At 53.4% G+C, this 22,813-nt stretch overlaps 1 protein-coding gene across 1 annotated transcript; it reads right to left on the bottom strand.

Moving 5' to 3' along the window:
* Positions 1-102: 102 nt before the first annotated feature.
* LOC119105521 (nuclear export mediator factor Nemf) lies at positions 103-22,541 on the bottom strand. The gene is made up of 17 exons (XM_037228988.1): positions 22,459-22,541; positions 20,173-20,262; positions 19,716-19,887; positions 19,183-19,385; positions 18,656-18,789; positions 17,978-18,138; positions 17,491-17,694; positions 16,381-16,667; positions 15,807-15,977; positions 15,204-15,400; positions 14,567-14,747; positions 13,919-14,113; positions 13,122-13,475; positions 12,588-12,837; positions 6,062-6,211; positions 4,491-4,609; positions 103-774 (listed from the first exon to the last, which is right to left on the bottom strand). Exons 2-17 carry the CDS (start codon positions 20,229-20,231, stop codon positions 573-575), a joined length of 3,039 nt encoding a protein of 1,012 aa, XP_037084883.1. The 5' UTR covers positions 20,232-20,262; positions 22,459-22,541; the 3' UTR covers positions 103-572.
* Between the last annotated feature and the right edge of the window lie 272 nt (positions 22,542-22,813).

The raw sequence follows: 22,813 nt of genomic DNA, 5'->3' as shown, positions 1-22,813 counted from the left end.
CGACGTCAAAGTCTTCTCAACGTTATGAGCGTTCCCTGGTCTGTCGTTTCTGACAGGAAAAGCTCGCATGGACTTCCACCAAATTTTACTAACAAGCACCTACATGAGCGTAGTAGTGTATTTTCAAACTGCCCTAGCCCAACAAGTGTCCTGAAAAGGTCACGAAGTGCATCTCATGAAACCGCGGAATATACGACCCTGACGACATTACTCATTACAAAATTCATGTATTGTCTGTGGAAAACAACACTCGGAAATTCGAAGTTCGGTACAAAATCACATGAAAATCTGCACCCACCACTGCCAAAAATCGCCGCTACGAAGAGCGATTTCCCCACGTAACAACACCGCATCCGAACAAGCACAGCAACGTGAATGGCGCGACACCGCAACCGCCGCCACGCACTTCAACCACTCGACCAATCACCGGCCCGAATTCAGGGTGGTGTGCACCTGACCTTCGTAAGGTCACGCATTCGGCGAATCACCGTTACGAAGCGCAGCAGCCTCAGCGATCAGCGGCGCGGTGATCGCTTACAGTTCTCTTATACCAATAGCGCGCCTGTGGACGGCTACCGCTTCTTGGTGCGCGCCGTCTGCGGCAGGTTAATCTTCAGACGGCCGGGGAAGTTGCGCGTGACGTCCTCGAGCTTCAGCGACTTGACCAGATCGCGCTCCCGCGCCGAGGCTGCCTTGTCTGCGGCGAACACCTGCAGCGCCGTCTTGGCCGCCTTGCCTTTCTTGCCCGTGCTCGGCGTCAGCTTGACCTTGAACCTGCCGGACACATGACGCCTGACGATTAGCAACGTGGCGACGTGATGATACCCAGGTAGCTATCAACGACGACGGCCGGCACGTGAGTTTGCAGGAAATAAACCGTAAATATAACGAGTGAATGTAAACAGCGGATCATGCCAGGGCACGCTGGTGTTCACAGTCACGTGGAAGGCGGATATGCGGCAAAAAACGAATGTTGCCAGGTTCAAGGGAAGTGATATCCAGCTATCCATGCAGCGACATGCCGCACGGCATCAAACGAACCAAATCACAAAGGAAGGGGTTTCCGCAAGGCTTTGCTATACCGTCCCGCTGGCGTCAGCGTGTCAAGATGCATTCTCATCGCCTGCCTTCAGGGTAATTAGACAAATGCCAGTTCGCATCAGGAGATGAGGAATAAAAATTGTCTCCGAATGATTACATCCATGCATGTACACACTTTCGAAGCACAACCACATCATCAGCCTTGCGGAAAGCACGTCCTGTTCTGAACTCGCGGCGTTAACACGCCGCACAGGGAACCGTCTGGCTCTCAGTTGGCCGTCAGTATGATATGTTTGACTGAACGATTCTTAAACCGAAGCAGCGAGACAGACAATGTTGCGTCCGATTTTCTACGCCAGCTTGCCTGACTGGACTGTCAAAAGACACACAAGACTAAGCACAAGAGAGCGAGAGCGAGAGCAAGAGCAAGAGCAAGAGCAAGAGCAAGAGCAAGAGCAAGAGCAAGAGCAAGAGCAAGAGCGAGAGCGAGAGCGAGACAGAGACAGAGACAGAGACAGAGACAGAGACAGAGACAGAGACAGAGACAGGCAACACTCGGCTGATCGTCGCACACGTCATCATACAGGCGATATCATCGACATCCGCGGAAATTGACACAATCGGCCAATTGCGGTATCTACGCACAATCCGTAACCGGTGTAAGTCAAACGCATTATCCACGTTTTCGTATGATAAAAAAGAAACGAAAGGAAGGCCCCTGCCGCTTTCGTGTGGTGGGATTCCCAGCACAGCGAAGTCTCCCAGATGCGAGCGGCAGCTGACCGGAAACGCAATACGATCAAAACAGGCCCTATTGTCCACGCCTCGAGACCTCCCGTTTTGGACGGCAATCGCCTGGTGGTGCCGACGCTTTCCGGGCGGAGGGCTGACCTGGAGTCGCCATGCTCGGTCCGTCCGCGTCCAACAATATCGACGGGGCACTTCGCATCAGAAGGTGCCGACCAGGAGGGCAGGTGTGACAGTTGTCAGCTGTTGTCATGTGGACTGAGCTAATGGAGCTAAACACCTTTGGCGGCTGAGAGTAATGGGTTTCGTAAATGCGTGAGAAATCGCAGGGCGTTTCAAAAGAACTGATGAACTTGTGATGCTTTCTTGCCTTCGAATCCCGTGGGCTTGGGCCAAAAACAACTACTTTTTGTGAATGAGACACTTAGGAAATTATGTACCATCTCATGCTTTTCAACGTAACCAGTTACGACATCCTTGCAACGCCATGAAGTTTTAAGTCTTGTGACGACGCTGCGGTGTCACAGATGTGACCTTAGCGATTCTTCAGACAAGCTTTGATGCTTGAAACTAAATTTTCATCACTCTCTTGCATGCTGGATGCGACACAGATCTTCAGAACTCCTCTCAATGGCTTCTTGGAGCAGCACTGTGCGGTGACATTAATATAGACGTCGCCTTTCGCGCAGCTCCGCACAACGAAGTCAGATGGGTTCTAGCCGGCAGAACGTGGAATTCAGATGGGTTCTAGCCGGGACAATTTGGACACCAGGTATATTCTTTTTTTTGGGGGGGGGGATCATGCCCGCCAAAGCGTCCCGGAAATCTTCTCTGTGGTTTCCAGTAGAGTATCCCAGCGCAACACAGTGCTCTAAATGGCTTCATATTGTCAGCACCACTGACGATTAAATGTACCTGACCCCTGCGGGAGCGGCGAACTTTGAGCGTCTTGATAGTTCTCCCTATTCAATGTCACCGCCCTCACGTCGTCATCTTCCAACCAAAAGGGTCCCGTCGTGCCACGTTAACTCACGGCAGCCCAACGGCGCTCGCCTCTCTGCCATTGGGGCTTTACGACGCACCCAGCTGCTAAGGCTATGTGGTGTCGCCTGCCTCTCACCCTGGCAGGAAGGGCGGGCACCGCGGGGAATCGAACCCCGTGCCTCTGGTTTCTCAGATGCGCAGCGGTTAACGCAGACGCGTTAACCACTACACTACCGGCACCCCGGCACTAGCTTCTCCAGAGGTGGTGATTTTGGCTGTTGATCACGCACCTGAGGTGAGAGTGGGCCTCGTCTCCAAGCCCCACCTGATGGATTTAGCCTTCATCCGACTCCATCATCTGATTGAACCGTTGACACAGATCTATCCTCGCTCCTCTACCCGAGCCGGTCAGAAAGTGCTGGATGTGTACTTTGTACGCGCATGATTTTAAGCGATCCCATGTGATTCTCTGGACCGTGGTGAACTAGATTTCGAGTTCTAGCGGGCGCTGGCGACAGGAGTTCTCAGAACTTCGGACAACCGACGGTCTCACTGCACCTATGTTCTCCTTTGAATGTCCGGTTCTGATTTGTCATGACTTCCACATCACTAACAGTGCATTCCTCTCGAAACTTGATGTGTCTCACAAAGCGCTTGGTGGGCGGCACTTTGAAGTCTCCGGAAGGACAGCTGGGCAGTTCTTGTCGCGTAATTAATATATTCCATAAATGTCATCAGCTTGGTCTTTAATTAAGATGCAGGAGTAATTCCAACAACTTGATCCGATGCCGTACCGCGCATAACGTAATTGTCTCAAATCAAAGAAACGTGATGGCAAGCATCTACCCACCTTCTAGAACGCTATTTGAAAAAGGAAGAATTTAATCTATAATCACTAATATGACAATTACTAACAGCGTATTAGCAAAAACACCAATATTTTGTGTGTGTGTTAGCCATACTGAGCACAGCAATACAGCTAGTGCGGTTTTCGTCGTCTTATCCCTCGGCTTAGACCGCAGCGTCTTGCATCATTCAAGGTGGGCTTCGAGCCCACGCCACTGGCAGGTTTCCGACCGGCTGTCAGCCCACCTACCGGCCGGACCACTCAGACGCCTGCTGGTGTCGGTACATTTTCCAACACGCTGCAGGTGGTTTCCCGTCTTCGCCAGCTCTGGTTGCCGAGATCCCACGTCAACCCTTCCAGATTTCGCCGACCCAGCAGACCCATGGTCTGCGGGCCCATAATCCGAACACGGCGGCGCTTGCTGGTCTGTCAACATCGATCCACGCTTTTCCCGATACGATTATTCATTTTGTTTTCAGCCGATTCCGTCTCGCGCAGCCGCGAGGCCCAGTCGTCGAGATCTCCACCTGGTTTTAACCATCGTTCCTCACTTTTTGGCAATTTGGAAGTTCTAATCTTTCCGTCTTAAGATGCGTGATCCCGTCTTCCCGATCTTGAAATGGATTCAGACGCGCGATAAAATTTTTTCCGACCATGGAACGGATTAAGATCCTTATGATGCTCAATCAACGGGCATTCTTCACGTTCATTTTGAGTGACCGTCTTTCGCATAAGCCTGGACCTATCGAAAACAGATGCCCGACGCACTGATCCCAGGACAGTCTCCAGGACACAACAAAGCACTGCCGTGCCTGCCAGCGGTGCGACGCGCGTGACTCGTACCGAGCGTGCCACCAGCAGACCAGCTTACTTGTAGGTGAGCACGGTGGCCCAGGGAGCGCAGACGGGCACGGCATACAGCAGCTCGTCCTGCTCCAGTGGTCCACCCGTGAACTCGTCCAGGACCTGGCAGTCTTGCGGCACCACCACCTGCCGGCCGGGCACACCGACCGCGCCGTCAGCGCACGCCGACTGGCGCTCTCCGCTGGCACGGTGGACGGGGTCAGGAAACGGGGGCTGGTGCTCTCCACTAGGACGGTGGACAGGGCCAGGACACGGGGGCTGATGCTCTCCGCTGGGACGGTGGACAGGGTCACGACACGTGGGCTGATGCTCTCCACTGGGACGCTGGACGGGGTCACAGCACGTGGGCTGATGCTCTCCTCTGAGGCGGCGGACAGGGCCACGGCGCGTGAGACGACACTCACTGCAAGACGACAGACATCATCACGGGAGGTTGGGCGATACGTTCCAATGGACCAGCGGACAGCATCACAGTATCTGCGACCAACTGGCTTGAGAGACGTTAAAGCATAACTGCTTACAATTATGATTGAGATGTTGACAAATTAAATCAAAAATTATTTTGGTTTTCATCACGGCTCGTCAATGTTGCTCAGTGATCAAAAGAGCACTTCAACGCAAGTGCCACGCATTGATTTACCTACAACTGGTTTCAATGCGTTGGTTTTCGCATAACTGCTGGATGTATCTCGCCTGAATGAAATTACCAGAAGTTTGATTGCTTTTTCTGGATGGAACGACTACACGGAATGTGATGTCGATTTCAATTCGGAAGCAATGACGCAAGGGGAAAAGATGTGTGTATCTTCCACACAACAGCGTCGTTCCATGTGATTTAACAACGTATGTTTATGCCACCACAATTTCATCACGCACAACTGCTCTTAATCACATATTCATTATTGCACCTAGTCTAGTTCATCAATATTTCATTGGTTCTCGATAAATAAGCGCACTAATTAATCATCACCGATAAAAGTAGAGGCCTGCACCAACTTCCAATACTAGTAACGATGTTGAATACAACTGTCACAACTGTAAGGGCAAAACAGACAGAAGTAATAATGACGTCACAGCACACAGTGAGGCACATGAGCGAATCATACAAGCCCAGGTCCCCCAGGCTGGTGGGCACCTGAAGCTGACATCGGCCCATAGCCCAAGTACCAAACAAGCAACATTTCGGTTACGCAAGCTTTGCTGACATCGCTAGCGACACAACTTGCTGCTCCATTTGGCAGGCCTGCTATTGAGGAAATATCGCATTCAATCCCAACACCCGAGGAGCGCGGATCCTCATTCTCACCCCATGGCACGCGCCGCCTGCCCACTGGCCCCGCTGAGTCCGTGCAGAGCGGCGTGCCTACCAATCACTGTCTTCTCTGACTGCAGATGCAGTAAGTGTTCCAAGAAGCTCGCACGAAGTGCCGGTGATTATTCGCCGGTCTGTGCGCATCCCGGTCGCTTCTGCCTACCGCGCCGGCCGCCGCCAGGACCGGACGACCGATCCGGCGGCCCCCAGGACAGGATGGTCGATGACGCAGACGGCCGCGCGGAGCCGAAAGACCGGGCTCTCACCTCCTCGTCGTCGCCGTCCTCGGCGTCCGCCTCCTGGCGGGCCTTGACCTCCTGGCGGCGCCGCTGCTGCTGCTGCTGACGCTCCAGCTTCTCCTGCAGCTGCTGCTCCTCCCGCTCGCGCTGGATGGCCGCGTGTGACTTGCCCGCCGACTGCAGCGTGGAAGGCGGCACGGTCACCGGCGGGGGCGACACTGCAGGCAGCGGGGCCCACAAGGGGGGCAGCAGGAAACCGGTCACCAGCGGCAGGCGGCAGCCTTGTCGTTTGCTTTTGTTTGCTTTTGTTTTTGGACTTTTCCAGTCATCAACGAAAAAAGTGAGACTCGTAACATCTTACAAGTGTCCAAAAACACCTTTCCTGGTTATGAAAATGGCCCAACCCAATCTGGAGATAAGTTGCAGAACAATGTGCTTTACTTTTTCAAACGTACTGCCGTAGGCCGCAAATCCACGAAGTAAGCTACATTGGTCTAACTACAAGACTCAGCCGATACTGAAACATGCAACTTACGGAAGCGGCACCGAAAACGCATCAGACTATTCATTTGCGTGCAACACTCATTTTAGGAGAGCGAGTTTTCCCGTAAAAGGACGTTGCAGTACTCGCTCGCCCTTTGGATTTTGGAAGCACTTCCTATTCACCCAAAGAAGCTGCCACGGGATCGCAGGGGGGTCTGCACATCATCTGCAATTAATAAAGTATCCTTTTTTCATACGCAGTCTAAAAGATCTTCCGTCGCATGACCATGTATTTTCAATCTGCGCTGTTTGCGCACAGAGGGGTCGTGTTTATCCGTGTTAATTGAAGCCATTGTCACGTTTAGCGATGTCTGCTAGACGTGCGTTTATTTCACTGCACCTTTTCTCGCCTGTATCCTGATGATGATACATAATGTATGAGAGCGTTGACGGAATACATCGTTGATAGCGACTGCTTTCCTTGCCATCAAGGTTTTACTGTTCCTATATATATATATATATATATATATATATATATATATATATATATATATATAGGAACAGAAAATGGTTATTTGGACGGATTTCCAACTAACTTATCAGAGATTCGCCCACAACATGAAAAGTTTCCACGCTGAAAGAATATTATATTTATCAAATATTACGCTACCTTATCTGTTAGTCAATATGTCGAGCTTTTCCGACCACTATGCTACAACTTTTGTCAGAAACACACTGGAGAATAATACAACCGCATTACTTATTTAGTCAATGGGACAGTCTATCTGAATTAATGTATCGTAAAAGTAAGGCTGCAGTGCCAGCAAACAAGAGAAACGATGGGCGACAAGGTATTTGGTCTGCTCGGCTTTGTTTTCTTTTGTTTTTGCTTCGCAGGTTTCATATGAGTTGATCATGCGTACGAGAGCTACTTCCTTGTGCACTCAGCTTCCACGGGCCGCGGAGTGCACCCGTGGACATGGACGTCGCCCAGGACAATGTAAGCCATTTCACACCGGACGGGTCTGACATGCCAGCCAGTAATGTAACGCTTCATCCGGCCATACATCGGCCGTGATAGGCGCATTGCTGACGATATGCGTAGCTCCGCTCCCGACAGAGGCCCCGGGGAAGCCACTCGTCTGAGTCGCGGCCTCCCACGAAGGGATTTCACGTCCAGCGATCTGCTCGGGCCGTGCCAGCGGCGACAGAAGCTCGACCGACATCACTGTGTCAGACGTTACTGTCTTCCTGTCTGTACCAGCACTGGCCGACCCTTGCCAGCGACGACAGAAGCTCGACCGACATCACTGTGTCAAACGTTAGTGCCTTCCTGTTTGTACCAGCACTGGCCGACCCGTGCCAGCGGCGACAGAAGCTCGACCGACATCACTGCGTCAGACATTACTGCCTTCCTGTCTGTACCAGCACTGGCCGACCCGTGACCTGGCCTTCTGGCAGGACCTGGACGCCGCGCGCTAAGCCAGCCAGACAGTCCGGTCATATCGTTCGTCGTCTAAATGGTTGAATTGGTCATTGGTATTGTGCTTGGTAAATTGTTCCGGACAAACATTTCCAGGATTCGACAAAATACACATGTTCGTGAGCTTAGAAAACAAATTGGATACATATTTTTCTAATTCCGATTTAATAACTTTATTTCTGAAAAAAATGCGCTCTGGTCTTTTGACCTTTGGACGGTAGAATAGCCTGTGTCCTGCCTCCGCCACAGGCATGGTCTGCTTTGCCAGACATGGCTGGCAAAACAACGCGAAACGAGAATAAATTGAACAGCCTTGGCGCCATTTTATTTTCCCCTGTTTCGCGACGCAAGTAAGCGCCATTATCGCAATATTCGCATGGCATGACATCGCAACGTATTGGCAACATCTCACCTTAACAGGTGCGGCAAAACAAACCACAGAAAAAAACGGCAGGCATCGAACCGCCGCCCTCAAGGTGAGATGCCACACGCGCTGCCTCTGAACCTCATCATTAGTTCTCAGCCTCCATCACATATTGTTTACTGGTAGCATTCACACTAGCCTCAATGCTCTCGCTGGCCACACATAAGCGTCGCTTTGTGCGCCGTCGAGTTCGGGTGATAGCGTGACTGAAGGCCCCGAGCCCGCACACCTGCCCATTACAAAAGCTTCGCGTCACCCAGACTGCATAGCCAGACTACACCTCAGTTTGCCGACTGTGTGAACAGGAAATGAAGAAATCCCAGTGGATCTTACTCAGAGCGCCCCTTCACTATAACAGTCGAAGCCTCAAGTCATTCAAATAGTGAGTCGATGCTTTGCAGTCGACTGCGTGCTTTACTGCCTAGCATCGAGTCAGTTCCAGATAACATGAATGTCCTTCGGCCAACGGCTGAATTTTACGCATTGTGAATTATGTAGCACGTTGACAGGTCACGTCTACAAAAATCACCGGTGCACCATACCCTGATTAGAAGTTCAAAGGACTGGTAGGAATAGCCGCGCGATGGTAAAGGACTGGATGGTAACACGCGTCATTTCCACCATTCCATGACTGTTAACATACAAGGGCATTCGCCTTCCCATTATCGTTGACCCAATTCACCCAACATTTCACTCGTTGAGCATTAACATGGCGCAAACAATCATTCATCTTCCCGAAATCCGCCCCATCGGGCACTTCGCAAAAGGAGCGTCATGGCCGACAGGAGCACACCTACTCGGAATTTCCCGTTAGCCTACCGTCCAATGCTCGCTCGGCACACGCCGAGGCCTGACGCGGTCATGTGTGTACCGTGACCCGCGGCCATTCAAGAAGTCGGCCACCCTGCCCGATGTGACGCGCTTATCTATCGACGGCAGCTGGGACGAATTTGGCCCATCACCAGAACTTGCAGGTCTCCGAACATCAAACAACTTGACGCCGGTAATAATTCGGGAAAATCTGACACTGAGTGCAGCTGCGTCGTAAAGCGCTGCAAGGTGCAAGCCTAGACCGTGCCAGCTCGCCGACCATAGACCGCATGAAAACAGACAGCGAACGTATTGCATTCACCTGCATCTTGCATTGCCTTTTCATTCATTGCAATTTCAGTATAGCGTGGGAAGCTGTACTGTGGGCCACGCATAAAAAAGCTCGTCCTCGTAGCTCGTTCGGTAATGGGCGCCGAACATCTCAACCCCGCGGGAGAGACACGTGATTTAGAGTCCCAGAAGCCGCTCTTACAGGGATGATGCTGGAAATGCTAATTAGCAGCTAGCCAAGGAGGTCAGGAGGCACCTGGCGACCTATCTTAGCGCCGCATGACACGTCACATGCCATCCGCAAAAACCGTTCCATGCACTGCAACTGCTCAATCCGGGAAGTGGGGTCAGGGCCTTCGCACCAAATTACGGTTAGCAACGGCATACGCAGTCCCAGGCAGCCACATTCACGATACGCACATTATTCTAGAACTGTATGCACCTCAGGCGTCTGCGCCAGGTAGTCGGGTTTGTTGATACAACTTGATTGCAGTTGGGGCAAGACAGGCTCCCTTTGATTTTCTCATCTCTTCCGTCTTCCTTCGTAAACTAAAATGTTGGCCTTCTCCTACAACGCGATGAAATCATTCATCTTGCAATACCCGAAAAATAACGGTTTCTTAAATCTCCCTGATGCTTACCCTCCCCTGATTTTCGGACGCCTCTTTGATGCACGGCGAGGCAGAGGACCAGCTCAGCAGCAAAGGGCTTTAAGAGAGAGATCGAAATTATTCAGACACTGGAAATGCTTGTGGAAGAAAAGCAAAGCTACGTCCTTTTCCTTAAAGCCAAAGTTGTATCCCGCGGGAGAGGGCTAGAATTTTAGATTTTTCAGCCCGTTGGGAGAAATGAAAAGCCAAAGAAGGAAGATATGTTCAGAACACTGCTTAACACGCCCTGTGACTAATGACACTGACATGGCATAACAGAAACATACACCATTCTGAAAAAACCGTACCATGGGTATGAATGCGGTGCACATTGGTACGCGTAGGCATGCATTGGTACGTGTATGCGACGGCGGTGGGGTGTTCGTGTAGCGCAACGGTGTTGTCTTACGACGGGTATATCGTCAGAAAAGAATACAATGACATACAACGTTGAGTGTATGGCGTAAATGCTGCATGTCTGAACCTTATTCTACTCATACAAACATGTGCAGCAGGCGTCTACGACACGAATGCGTGCCATAACTCCCAGACATCTTTCACCGCAGAAGCACATCGACTGTGAGGACGACAATTTTATCCTGAAGTGTGTTTGTAATGGGGGGATCCAGCAAAAACACCCAGCTAGATATCTGCGCACCAAAGCCCCTCCCCCTCCTCCCCCCCCCCCCCCCGCCCCCGGCCATTTTCCGCAGTGTGGCGAGACCGAGGTCAATGGAGACCATTGCGTGTCAATTTGTTGCTACCCATCACATATGCAGACAACGCCTATTTGTATCATTCCCAGGTAAACCGGGCCGGCAAATTACCAAACATTCATATTTTACCTATCATTTGTATGACATGTAACGTGCTATGCACGGGTATCACGCGTCCTCCCCGCGTCGTTGTACTGTGAAACCCAACAGCCAACTTTAAGTTGGGTGATCGATAAAATTAAGGCACAAAATGCACATAAGCTCTCCGCAAACGAGGCTTTATCATATCAGATGGATTTGTTCTTAACCGTTCCCTAGCGGATGCAAGAACGCGACTCCTTTGGAAATCAATACCACCCCGTCCGCAAGGTGCGCAATAAAGGTAGCCCATCGTTACGACACTGAAATAATGAGCCACCGCGCGGAAGACCCAGTATTTGAACACCAATTTCCCAGCAGACAAGCACGTTTCCCCAGTTGTTGCCATCGGCTCTTATTCGGTGGAGGCGGCGACACGGCAGAACAGCCAAGCTATCACTCCGCGAAAGGGGCCTTCGGTCAAAAACATAACGCAACTGGAAAGTCAATGTTTGGAAGCTTTGGTACGCGAAGCAATCTCGTAACAGCTTTGTTGGACAGCCCTATTCTCTTCAAACTGTCGCGACGTACAAAAACCAGGCCGGGGCGAAACGAAGAGATCCCCGGAGGTCCAACAAAACCTGGACGTTACGAAGACTACCGCACGATTAATTCTGGCTTTGACTTACGCAGTTAATACATTTCATTCCATTTCCGCGAGTATCAGGTTGATTCCACACCATCGCTGTGATACGTTTGGCGAACCGACGGAAGTCCGAACACGCAACGGTTCATTTACCACTACACCTGTCTCTGATGCGTGATATTTGCGGCCAAAAAGGCCCCGCACCCTTCCTATCCCCAGAATATATTTTCAGTGATGGCTCTAGCACTAAGCAACTTCGATTATTTCGCTACATGCCATCACACGTTCAAGGAATAGTTTTATTTGGGGACAGCTGCTAATGTGAGGCCTCACCGAAAAAGGAGGCAGTGGTCGCGGGAACAATCAACGTATTTGTGCCGTACATGTCACGCATAAAGGAGCACATACACATAAAGCCAAAATTATAGCTGCGTGGCTAAGCCATGCATATGTACACATGAACAAAGTGGCATACCGAAAATAGCTAACTGACGATGTCATGTGACCATAACGAAAAGGGAATATGCTTCCCCGGCCCTGTCCTTAAAAGTCATAAGGTCACTAAGTCAACAACAAACATCATTCGAGGATTATGTGAACTACAGTGAGGGAAAACCCTCAAACAGGCACCACTTGCGTGGAAGCCTGCAAACGACTGGTCGCTTTGCCGACCAACAATGCCTTACAGCAGATTTAACGTGGGCTTTTCATGCAACCTACGCAGCCATGTGTAGGGGCTGCGGGCCCAATCCCGCTGGTGTAACGCCTGTCATGCTTACTCCACTCAGGCACAAGACCCCACTGACATTCGCTAAAGTCCCGGCAAGTGCAAGACAAGACATGCGTGCACCAGCTGGAATACAGTACTGAGGGCTGTCAGTACTGGAGGCCAGCTGCGGGTCCGGTGGCTACGGGGGTAGTCCCCCGCCCCCTCCCCACATCGCCCCCCCCCCCCCCCCCGACGCGGCTGACCTGCAAGATCGCCATGCGAGCTGCCCGCTCCTCGTCGTCCTGGTCCTTGTACTTCTCCTTGGCGCGCTTCATCTTGGTGCGCTTGCCGCGCGGCTGCGGCGGCGGGGCGCAGCTCTGCTTCTTCTCCTTGCCGGCAGGCGGCGGGCCGGACTGCCTGCCGCGGCGAGTCGCCGGCTTGGGCCCGGGCAGCGGCGGGAACGGGTTGTCCGGCGACCGGGCGTCGGACGGCGAAGTGACCTCGACGGTGAACCTGGGGCAGCCCGGTCACGCAGGTCAGACCACGGGGCACTCGCGAGGAGAGCCGTCCGTGCAACGCGACGCTGAACACTCGCCTTGTTGACAATATGGTGCAAGTATTGTTGGTCAATGAGACATTCGCAGACATTGGTAAGACGTTAGAACACTTTGAATATTGAACGCGCCATTTCCTCTGTCAGTAGGTAGCTACGCGTAGGTTTACAAACAGGATCATACGCCACCCGTTCCACAGGGCCTGATCCAGAGAAGGTCGCGGTCCCGGTGCTGAGAACGTACTGGCCGCCCCTGAGGTGTTTGAACTCGACGCTGGTGTCGGGGAACACGTCCTCGGTGCCGTCTTCCGTCCCCTCTTCCTCCTCCTCCTTCTCTTCAATCTTTTCTTCATCCTCTCGCTTCCCGTCGTCCTCTCCGGCCGCAGGCCCCCCGTCGGCTCTGTCCTCCCCGCCGCTCCCCTCGTCCTCGTTCGCCGACGGTCCTCCGGCGGCCGTGTCCTCCTGATCGTCCTCGTGCGCCGGCGCCGCGCCGTCCGCCTCCTCCTCCGCCTGCTGCGCCGCCGCCGCGCCACCGGTCAGGTCCGGCGGCGCGCCGTCCTCGGCATCGAGCGTGCGCACGCGACGCTCGCCCCGGTGCCTGCCCACACGGACAGGGCCGTCACGTGCGCCAGGGCGAAACGCGCGCTCGGTCATGTCCGTACAAAATACCCGGAAATCGTTTTGGAAACTACAACCTGTGTGGATCAATGTCACGAGCAATGTTTTACATTTACATCGCGCTTCAATATATGACAATAAGTTGGTCCCCGGTCTTACGAGTTAGCCTCTCCCGCTCGCCTTTTTAATTCAACTGCCGTTAGCCAAGGACAGGTTGGCCAGCCAAGGGAACCAAAGCTACTTCCCCCCGGAAGCAAGGCTCTTGCGCAACGTGCCCCAACTACGAACCATTTACGTTGAAAACGTCTCACCTCTCCATGGAGCCGCGTGCACGCTCCAAGTGAATCGTATTTCTATTCTTGCCTCCCGCTTGATAGCGACTTACCTATCTATATGGCGCTCATTGGCTTCCCAGGCACTCACCTCTCCACGGAGCTATCCTCCAGCTTGAAGAGGACGCCGAAGCCGAGCGCCAGGTGGCAGGGTGGCAGGTAGTTCTTCTTGCCCCGCACCATGAAGCTGCCCGTGGTCAGGTACTCGCCGGTGGGCGCCGTCTTGGACACCTGGTGGGCATGCACCCACCAGGCTGACGTCACCACCTTGGCATCCCAGGCCGAGCTGGCGGGCAGTGGTCACGGTCAGTGGGGTCGGGCGGCGGTCAGCGGTAGCGGCGAACCGCGGCACGGTACAGCGGGCACGGAGTCGCGGGCCAGCCACCTCCCCCGTCCCCCGTCCCCCCTGTTTATGGGGCCGCCGCGACGCCGGAGCGACACCGCGAATCCGCCATAACAGCCAAACGCTGCTCAGTGGCCCCGGCAAGCGCGTTACCGGATCAGCCCAGATGGGGGATACGGTCCCGAACGAACACACGCGTGCTAAGCTTCGCTACATCAGCCTCAGCGGGGGGGGGGGGACGGGGGCCGTCACGGTTACGGTCTATACCCTCCACACAAAAAGAAGACCCTGCCCCCTTCGAGCAGACCCGATCGGCGACACCAGCCCGGCTGGACAGCGTCCGCCGCCAGCGGTGCCCACGCCGGAGACCCGCACCGCCCCGCAGCCGCCGCCCACCTGTTGCAGACGGCGAACGTGCCGGCCTCGTTAAGCGTCTTGGGCGGCACGTGGCCGCCGCTGGGGTTCTTCAGCACGAGCGAGGCGGCGCCGTGCAGGTCAGCGTGCACATACAGGTCCCCCGGCCGCAGGTAGCGGCGCACCAGCGTCTCGTTCTGCTGCTGGTCGCGGCCGCCCAGCACTGGCGGCCAGCAGACGGCCGTCAGACATCGGACACGGCACGACAGCACGCACGCAGGTATGTTTGAAGCGTGCTTTGCGTCTTAAGACGAAACGCGTGGACGATCTGCAACGCAGCACCCAGAGAGCGCCACACACTCAAAGTGGAGACAGAATGGAGCACAAATGCCGACGGCAAAACGGTCGAGCCCGACTTAATTTTCAGTGCGATTTAGTTGCCGCAAATTTTCCTACAAGACTGAATTGCTCACACCAACATAACTGATGCAAATCAATACTAACACAAGCCTGATGTCTCGACGCAACAACGAGAAGGGTTATGTGAAAATCCAGTCCTTTTCCATACCCAGACAACAAAACCCCACATTTCCACCGCATTCTTCTTGGCCACATACTGTGTGCTTCCAGGCTCATGCCAAGATAAAAAATGCCATCTTGGAGAGCGACAGCTACTGACCGAGGTAGTTTTCAGAGGTGATGAACCACAGAAACTTCTCGAACCAGTGCACGCGACGCGCCTTGTTGATACTGGCGATGGTGGCCGCCTCCTTCAGGGTCTGCTTAGTCTTCTGCTCGGCCGACTTGAGCGCCTTGAAGGACGACTCAATGGTCTTTTGCTGTTTGCGCGCAGCCGTCCGCTTCAGGTCGAAATACCTGGCGATGGACGGACAGGTCTGTCAGGCGCACAGCAGGCACCCCTGTCTACGAACAGACCTGGCAGGCGTACAGCAGACACGCCTGCCCACAGACAGACCCAACAGACGCACAGCAGACACGCCTGTCCACGGACGGGCCTGTTAGGCGGACAGCAGGCACGCCTGCCCACGGACAGATCTAACAGGCGCACAGCAGGCACGCCTGTCCACGGACGGGCCTGTTAGGCGCACAGCAGACACTCCCGCTCACGGACAGACCTGGCGGACATACAGCAGACGTGACCTCTCTGAACGACACCCTGGTGACGTGTGACACCACTGCCCTGGCGGCGACCGGTCACAGCCAGTGGCGACCTGACCTCTCTCCCTGGGCGGCCGGTCGCTGCCGTGCGATGCTGACTGACCTCGCGGCGTTGGCCAGCGCCGACAGGTCCAGATCAATGTCCACCAGCATGGGCCGCACGTGGGTGGCCTCGGCTGGCGGGTCCTTCTTCTCCGGCGCGGTGCCGTCCTCAGAGTCCTCGCCGTCCTCCTCGTCCTCGTCCTCTTGGTCCGAGTCTTCCTGGTACGGGTCGCTGCGGCAAACGTGGCGTCGGTAGAGCACGAGGGACTGAGGAACGTATCACGGATGCTATCCCGTGACTTGTTCTAGGATAAGTGAGCACAGTCTGCTTGATACTTTATCAATACTGCAGACCGTCTCATGGTCAGTACTTTATATGTCGTTTCAGTCATAGCCCCAATGATGCAGCGCTTTTCACCGACTTGTGACGGCACCGTCACTCACCAGGACGTGGTATGCTAATGCCATTCGCAACTCCCGAATTTGGCTTCCTGTTCCCTTCTCCAATTAAATATCAATCGCATGGGACCGACTCCAACTGTACCGACGCTGGTGTTCTCTACCTCCAAGGCGACCGTCGCCTCACCAGCCGCCACATCACGGGACGGTGCAACGCGCCCCGCTGTCCGCCTTACTGTAGCAGCATGGTGATGTGGTTCTTCTCCAGCTTGAGCGCCTTGATGACGTTGGCCACGGGGTCGCCGCGTTTCTGCGCCTCCTGCACGATGTGGCCGATCTCGCGCCAGTCGATTTGGTTGGCCAGCGCCGAGCGCACCACCAACGCCGCGCCGTCCACCAGCGCCGCGTTACTCGTGATCAGCTCGGCCCGCCACCTATCGTCGCGCTGCGCAAGCTCCAGTGCCTCCAGCCGCCGCTGGTGGTCGCGGCGCACGTTGTCCAGCTTTTTCATGGCATCACGTTCCTGAGGGAAGAGTAAAGCTCGGACATGTGTTTTGTGGACAAGGGTTTTCGAGTAAGTCCGGAATCAATCAAGAACCAACTTGCAGGCATTGGGTGTTCGTCGAGACATATTTCCGGTCTCATAAAGGCCGTTACGTCGCGCCGATAAGCAGCTGTACGTTACGAGCGCGGCTTTATAGTGACCTTTTGCTCGCGAGGATTCCTTCGCCAAATAACTCACAGTCTGGAATGCACTTATCCAGCAGTTTGGCAAGCACATCACGGGACTGAGCGCACGTCACAGTAATCACATTGGGAGACTGCTCGCGCAGACCTCCAGAGTAACGACTAACGCTTACGGATTACGTTTCGGTAGCCAGGTGGACCAAGCTTAACTGAACGGTCCTCTCGTGTATTCGGTCAGCACGATGCTGTGCCTTGATGCTGTGCACTTCAATGCACCAGTGACGGTGCCAAAGCAGCAGCAAACACTTCGCCCGCAAACGGCCCGGGACGTAAAGCCAGACAGCTCGCGTTACACTCTATGTTTCGCTTGGCAGTGACCTCTAAGCACTTCGGTCAGTGATCAGCAACAAACAGCCCCATTTTCCACTGTTCCAAAGTGTTTGAGCTCGGGCTGGGAGACTTGCGAAGAGACGAGACGATTATGTGGAGGGTGCCACATAAACCCCGAGCTAAATGAAGGGAAAACGGAGAACGCAAAACGAGGTAACACTAGGGACACACCACAGCCCTTCCCCAGGCGATGGCTCCTGTCACAGCGCGGAGCGGTGCGGCGCGATCGGTTGGCGGCCGCCGCCTGACGGCCCGGGGTCCTCGCCCACCTGTTGCACAGCTTTCATGTCCAGCTTCTGGCTCTCCAGCTGGCTGAAGAACTGATCGACGGCGGCGGTGAAGCTGAGGTAGGTGTGGTGTGGCTGACCGGCGTGCTGCCGCAGCAGCAGCGGATGGAACTCCTGGTAGCCGAGCAGCTCCGTCTCGGCCGGGCCGCCGGCGCCCCGCCGCTCCACCTTGTAGGTGATGACGCCCTGCACGCCGGCCGGCCGCGAGTCAGCCAAACTCACGCGGCACGGACGGGGGTCATGCAGAGGTCAGAACGCAAAGGTTCCCTCGCTAAACCACACACATGGGCTCACACCGCACACGACAGCGGCTCCATAGGTGCCTGGTGACCGCGCCCGTCCCAACAAAGCTCACGTCACACGGCGGAAGCGCTCCCCTCACAGCGCGCCTGCGACGAGCCCAGTCGTCGGCGGCGTGGCGCCCAGCACGACCGCGTCAGAGGGAGGCGCGCGGCGCCGTCATCCGTACCCGGAACTCGTGCTGCTCGCCGCGCAGAACGGCCTCGCCGGCGCGGACGGCGGCCACCAGCCGGTGCAGGTGCTCCGCCGGGTGGAACTCGTGCCCGACGCGCGCCGCCGCCGGGAAGCCCGCCTCCAGCAGCAGGTGCTCGATCAGCGCCGCGCCGAAGTCTGCCGGCCGCCGCGGAACGTCAGGTTACGACACCCGGCTACCCGGTGGTGCTCTGACCAGAGCCGTGTAACTTACAACACCGGCCTGGACAAGGAAGGAGCTCTTGACCATGTCTTTATGGCATGTGAATCAGGCCATCTACAAATCAGTACCAACAACTCGGAACAACATTGAAAATTGCACTGATGATGGTAAAAAAATCTGAACAGGCTGACATAAGCTAAAGATGAAGGGGAGACACATCTTTTTTTAATGAATCAGGTCGAATTTCATACAAATCTACACTTTAGGAAATTACTGTTTCACATGGTTGTCAGCATTTTGGAACAGCAGCACGCACTGTCAGTTGGTCGGCGCCGACGAGGATGCCTTAAGCCACCCTCAATGCACAAATACACCGGGAGCGCCGACTCAAATGACGCAAAAGTCCAACATCCTCCAGGAAGGGCCATCCACGAGCCAGGCTGGACCACCAGGTCTCCCATGCCGTCTGCTGGCCGCGGGTTGACGCCATACCCAGATGGGGGTTGATAACCTTCTTGAGCACGTCGCCTTCCTTGGCGGCGCTGACCACCTCCCGCAGCTGCTCCTCGGAGCGCGGCTGGAACGGGCGCGCCTTCTCCACCGGGTACACCTCCTTGGACGCCAGCCTGACGGCGGCCGGCATCACGCCGTTACCGCCAGTCACGGGGGGCGGGGGGGGGGGGGGGGGAGTGCAGCAAATCATTTTGAATTGGGCATAATCCAGTTAAAACACATCAAGCCAGTTCAAACCATGCATCCACACCATTCTGCCACCAGAGAGGTCATCCCTTGAGGGACAACCTCATGTCCCTTGACACCCCCACTGCCAAGTGAGTGCTCAACTGACACCCCGAACGCGGACTGAGCGTCTGCCGGACACCAGCGCCACCTGGTGGGTGCTCACCTAACACCACCAGCGCCCCTACCTGACATTGGCACCGCCTGGTAAGCGCTCTCCTCACAATCCCAGCGCGAAATGAGTGACTGCCTGACATCGGCGCCGCCTAACGGGCCCTCACCTGACGCTCTCAGCGTCGGTGCGCGGCCGCAGGATGTTGAGGATGGTGTACTGGTGGTCGGTGAGCACGACGTTGCCGCGGTCGTACACCTCCAGGATGACGTGGTGCGCCACCTCACCCGAGCCGAACTGCAGGTCCACCACCCGGTCCACGCCCAGCTGGCGGATCGACTCCAGCCGCTTGTTGCGGATGTGTTTGCGCAGCTGCGGGCCGCAGGTCAACCGCGTCAACGGCGCCGCCCCCGTCACATCGACCGAGACCGGCGTCCGTCACCTGTTCAGCTACAGTACGCAGTGGAGCTACACCACGCTTTAAGAGACTCCCTGGCAGCAATGTGGAGTGGACATTCAACTAAGATGCGAGGATAGTCAGGCAGAACAGCAAAATGCGCAGTATGAGTTAATATACGTGTAATGCGCACAACACACGACGGCTACGAACTTACACCACATACACCAGCCAAAAGATGCTATTCTAACATCTGTTGCCCTCCACAGAGCGACTGGCAAACGCTCCCATGCGGTGCCTCCCACCTTCATGGAGAAGCCGGAAGGCGCCGGGTTTTTGGGCCACTCATACTCGGTGGCGTGGATGCGGCAGCCGGACTCCAGCAGCAGCACAGCTTTCTGCTCCGGTCGCTGCAGCTTGATCAGGTAGGTCTTGTGGTCGGCATCATACACCTGCACTACACGCATGCCCACCAGCCTGCAGAGCCAGAACAGCGGTCGTGAGAGGGCACAGGCTGCTGGCCGCTAGTCACTGAAAGCCCAATATCACTGTTGGTGGCTGTTGATTGCTCACAGCGGTGAGGCGACCTTTGCAGGTATACAGCAGTACTCAGTGTGCCTCAGAGTGGTACCATGATCACCTGGGCATTAACCACAGACACAGCCCACCCACAAAATGTATGTGCTTCATGAAATGGGAGAGTGTTGTTATACAAGGGCATGTTTGGAAAGATGTGGAGTTTAATACAAGAAGGATGCTCACCTCTCATTCAACTCCGCCACCATGGCGATCAAGTCAATGGTGGTAAACTTTGACTTCATCTTGGCTTTCAGGAGGCCCGTTGAAGGTTATCTGGAAAAAAGAGCTGCCAGTTACCACCATTTTGCAAGCAGGGTATCCAGCACATCGGTAACCAGCTTATGTGAAGAACACTGCAGCACCAATTGTAGGTTTACAGTGGTCACGGTATACATTGCTACCTCATGTTAAAAAATAGCATTGTACATCAGCTGTCACTTTTAAGGCAGAACCTATTGTAATAATCGTAAAACTGGTCATCTAAACTCTTACCTTGGAACTTAAATATCTATGATAGCGAACATCCGAGTGCCGCAAACACGCAGCAACTGCGGCCCCAGCGCCATTGCTACGCGTGATCATAACATTACTGCGCATCAAGAACCATACAAATGTATGGGGCCAAGGTAACAAGGATCCAATGAAATATGTTTCTTGCATATCCAAGCAGTCTTCCATACAGATTGGTCGACATCGTGGGCAAATATGATGTCTTTGGGTGGGGAATGAAAAGCAAAATGAGAAGATGGTGGCTAAACAAAACTTCTTAATATCGTGCATATATATATATATATATATATATATATATATATATATATATATATATATATATATATATATATATATATATATGACATGGAACATGAATGCCAATGGGACACTGGGTTGAAGGGGATGGGGTGGGGAGGTTAGGTTAGGTTAGGTTAGGTTAGGTTAGGTTAGGTTAGGTTAGGTTAGGTTAGGTTAAGTGAGGTGAGGTGAGGTGGGGTGAGGTGAGGTGAGGTGAGGTGAGGTGAGGTGAGGTGAGGTGAGGTGAGGTGAGGTGAGGTGAGGTGAGGTGAGGTGAGGTTGGGTTAGGTTAGGTTAGGCCAGGTTAGGTTAGGTTAGATTAATTTAGGCTAGGCTACACTACACTAGGTTAGGTTACATTAGGTTAGGTTAGGTTAGGTTAGGTTAGGTTAGGTTAGGCTAGGTTATGTTAAGTTAGGTTAGGTTACACTAGGTCAGGTTAGATTAGGCTAGTTTAGACTATGTTCTGGACTATTCTGGCCTGTCTATTTTATAAACATACCTACATGTGACAAGAAACATATTTCATTGCATTATTGTTGTTACCTTGCCCCCATACATTTTTTATGGTTCTTGACAAGCAGAAATATTGCAACTATGCAATGATAATGCGGAAATGGTGCTGGGGAGTCCAGGCAGTGGAGTGTATGGGGCGCTCAGGAGCTCGCCACCATGGTTATTAAAATTTGATGGTAGGGACATGAATCTACCTGTTTTATGATTATTTACAATATGTTCCACCTTAAACATGATGAATGATGTACAACATTTTTCCTAACATAAGGTACCAATGTATACCTACAACTTTACAGCTGTTTGGCCCCTGTTCACCCTGCCATATGTCATAGCCATCTTTCAACCCATTTTGATATCATCTGAACATAATATCATTTGTATATGGGATAAATCTGGGCAGAATATACATTTTGGCAACAGTCAGGTAAATCCCTAAATGCAATTAATGATATCATTGAGATTTTTCTCTCCTAAGCAAAATTCCTCAAAAAGCCCAATCTGGATCCAGTCTGCTAAAAATCCATTCATTGCCACAGACACCCATGCCATCTAAGTACTGAAATTCTCTCATGTGCACTGGACTCCAACAAGGTAAAGTTGGGCTGAATTTCAAATCCTTTTTAAGTGAATTTTTTGTAGCATTTTGCCTCAGATTAACCAACCAGCAATATGATGGCTTGAAGCATTAGCTCCTTATGTGGTTAAATTGACATCATCTGCACATAACTTAAAGAACTTAAATTCATGGAGTACATGTGCTGAGATCGTTGCCACAACTCAGTATTTATGCTGGTGTTACCCAGTCAGACATGTGCCATGGCTGCATAACTCACATTTTTTTGGAGTCTGGAATCAAATATGAAGTTTGCATGCCTTTAAAGCTTACCCCACCAGCTGATGCAGAATCTGCATCTCATCAAAGCCATCATAAATTACTACTACATTCCATTACCTCAATACATCTGTCAAGCCATCACATGCGTCACCTCTCCTATGGCCCGTCTCATACATTGACCACAAAACGAGGGACGTTTGCTATTTGATCCAAAGGTTCCCCAAAGCATTCGCGTTCCCACCGAGAGGATCTTGACAAAAATGGAACAGTATTGCACAGGTTTCCCTTTTCAAAAGCGCGCCGATTGCATCGGGTCCGCGTACACTCACACCCAAACCATGCGGAGACCCCTCAGCCCTCCATGCGGACATGTGACGACATGGCGGACGCGATGCCGTGTAGAGGGATGGACGTGATGCCTGGCCAAGGTACTGACAATCTAGCAGCAGATTGATATCCAATTGCCAGTTGGATATTGCGGGGCGCCTGGATTGCCTTGAAATTTGGAGAGCAGGGCCTTCTCAACACCCTGTTTCCGAAAATCACTGTCTCTGGGGTGGAATTTTGCGTAATTTTCGAGTTATACGCTGCGTAACATCCCAATGTGATATTGCGGGGCGTCTCGATTGCCTCCAAATTTGGTGTGCAGGGCTTCTCGACACGCTGATTCCGAAAATCACTGCC

The sequence above is a fragment of the Pollicipes pollicipes genome, unplaced genomic scaffold, assembly GCF_011947565.3.
Source record: "Pollicipes pollicipes isolate AB1234 unplaced genomic scaffold, Ppol_2.1 Scaffold_2555;HRSCAF=2994_pilon_pilon_pilon, whole genome shotgun sequence".
Classification (NCBI taxonomy): Eukaryota; Metazoa; Arthropoda; class Thecostraca; order Pollicipedomorpha; family Pollicipedidae; genus Pollicipes; species Pollicipes pollicipes.
This window is presented reverse-complemented; position numbering and strand designations above follow the sequence as displayed.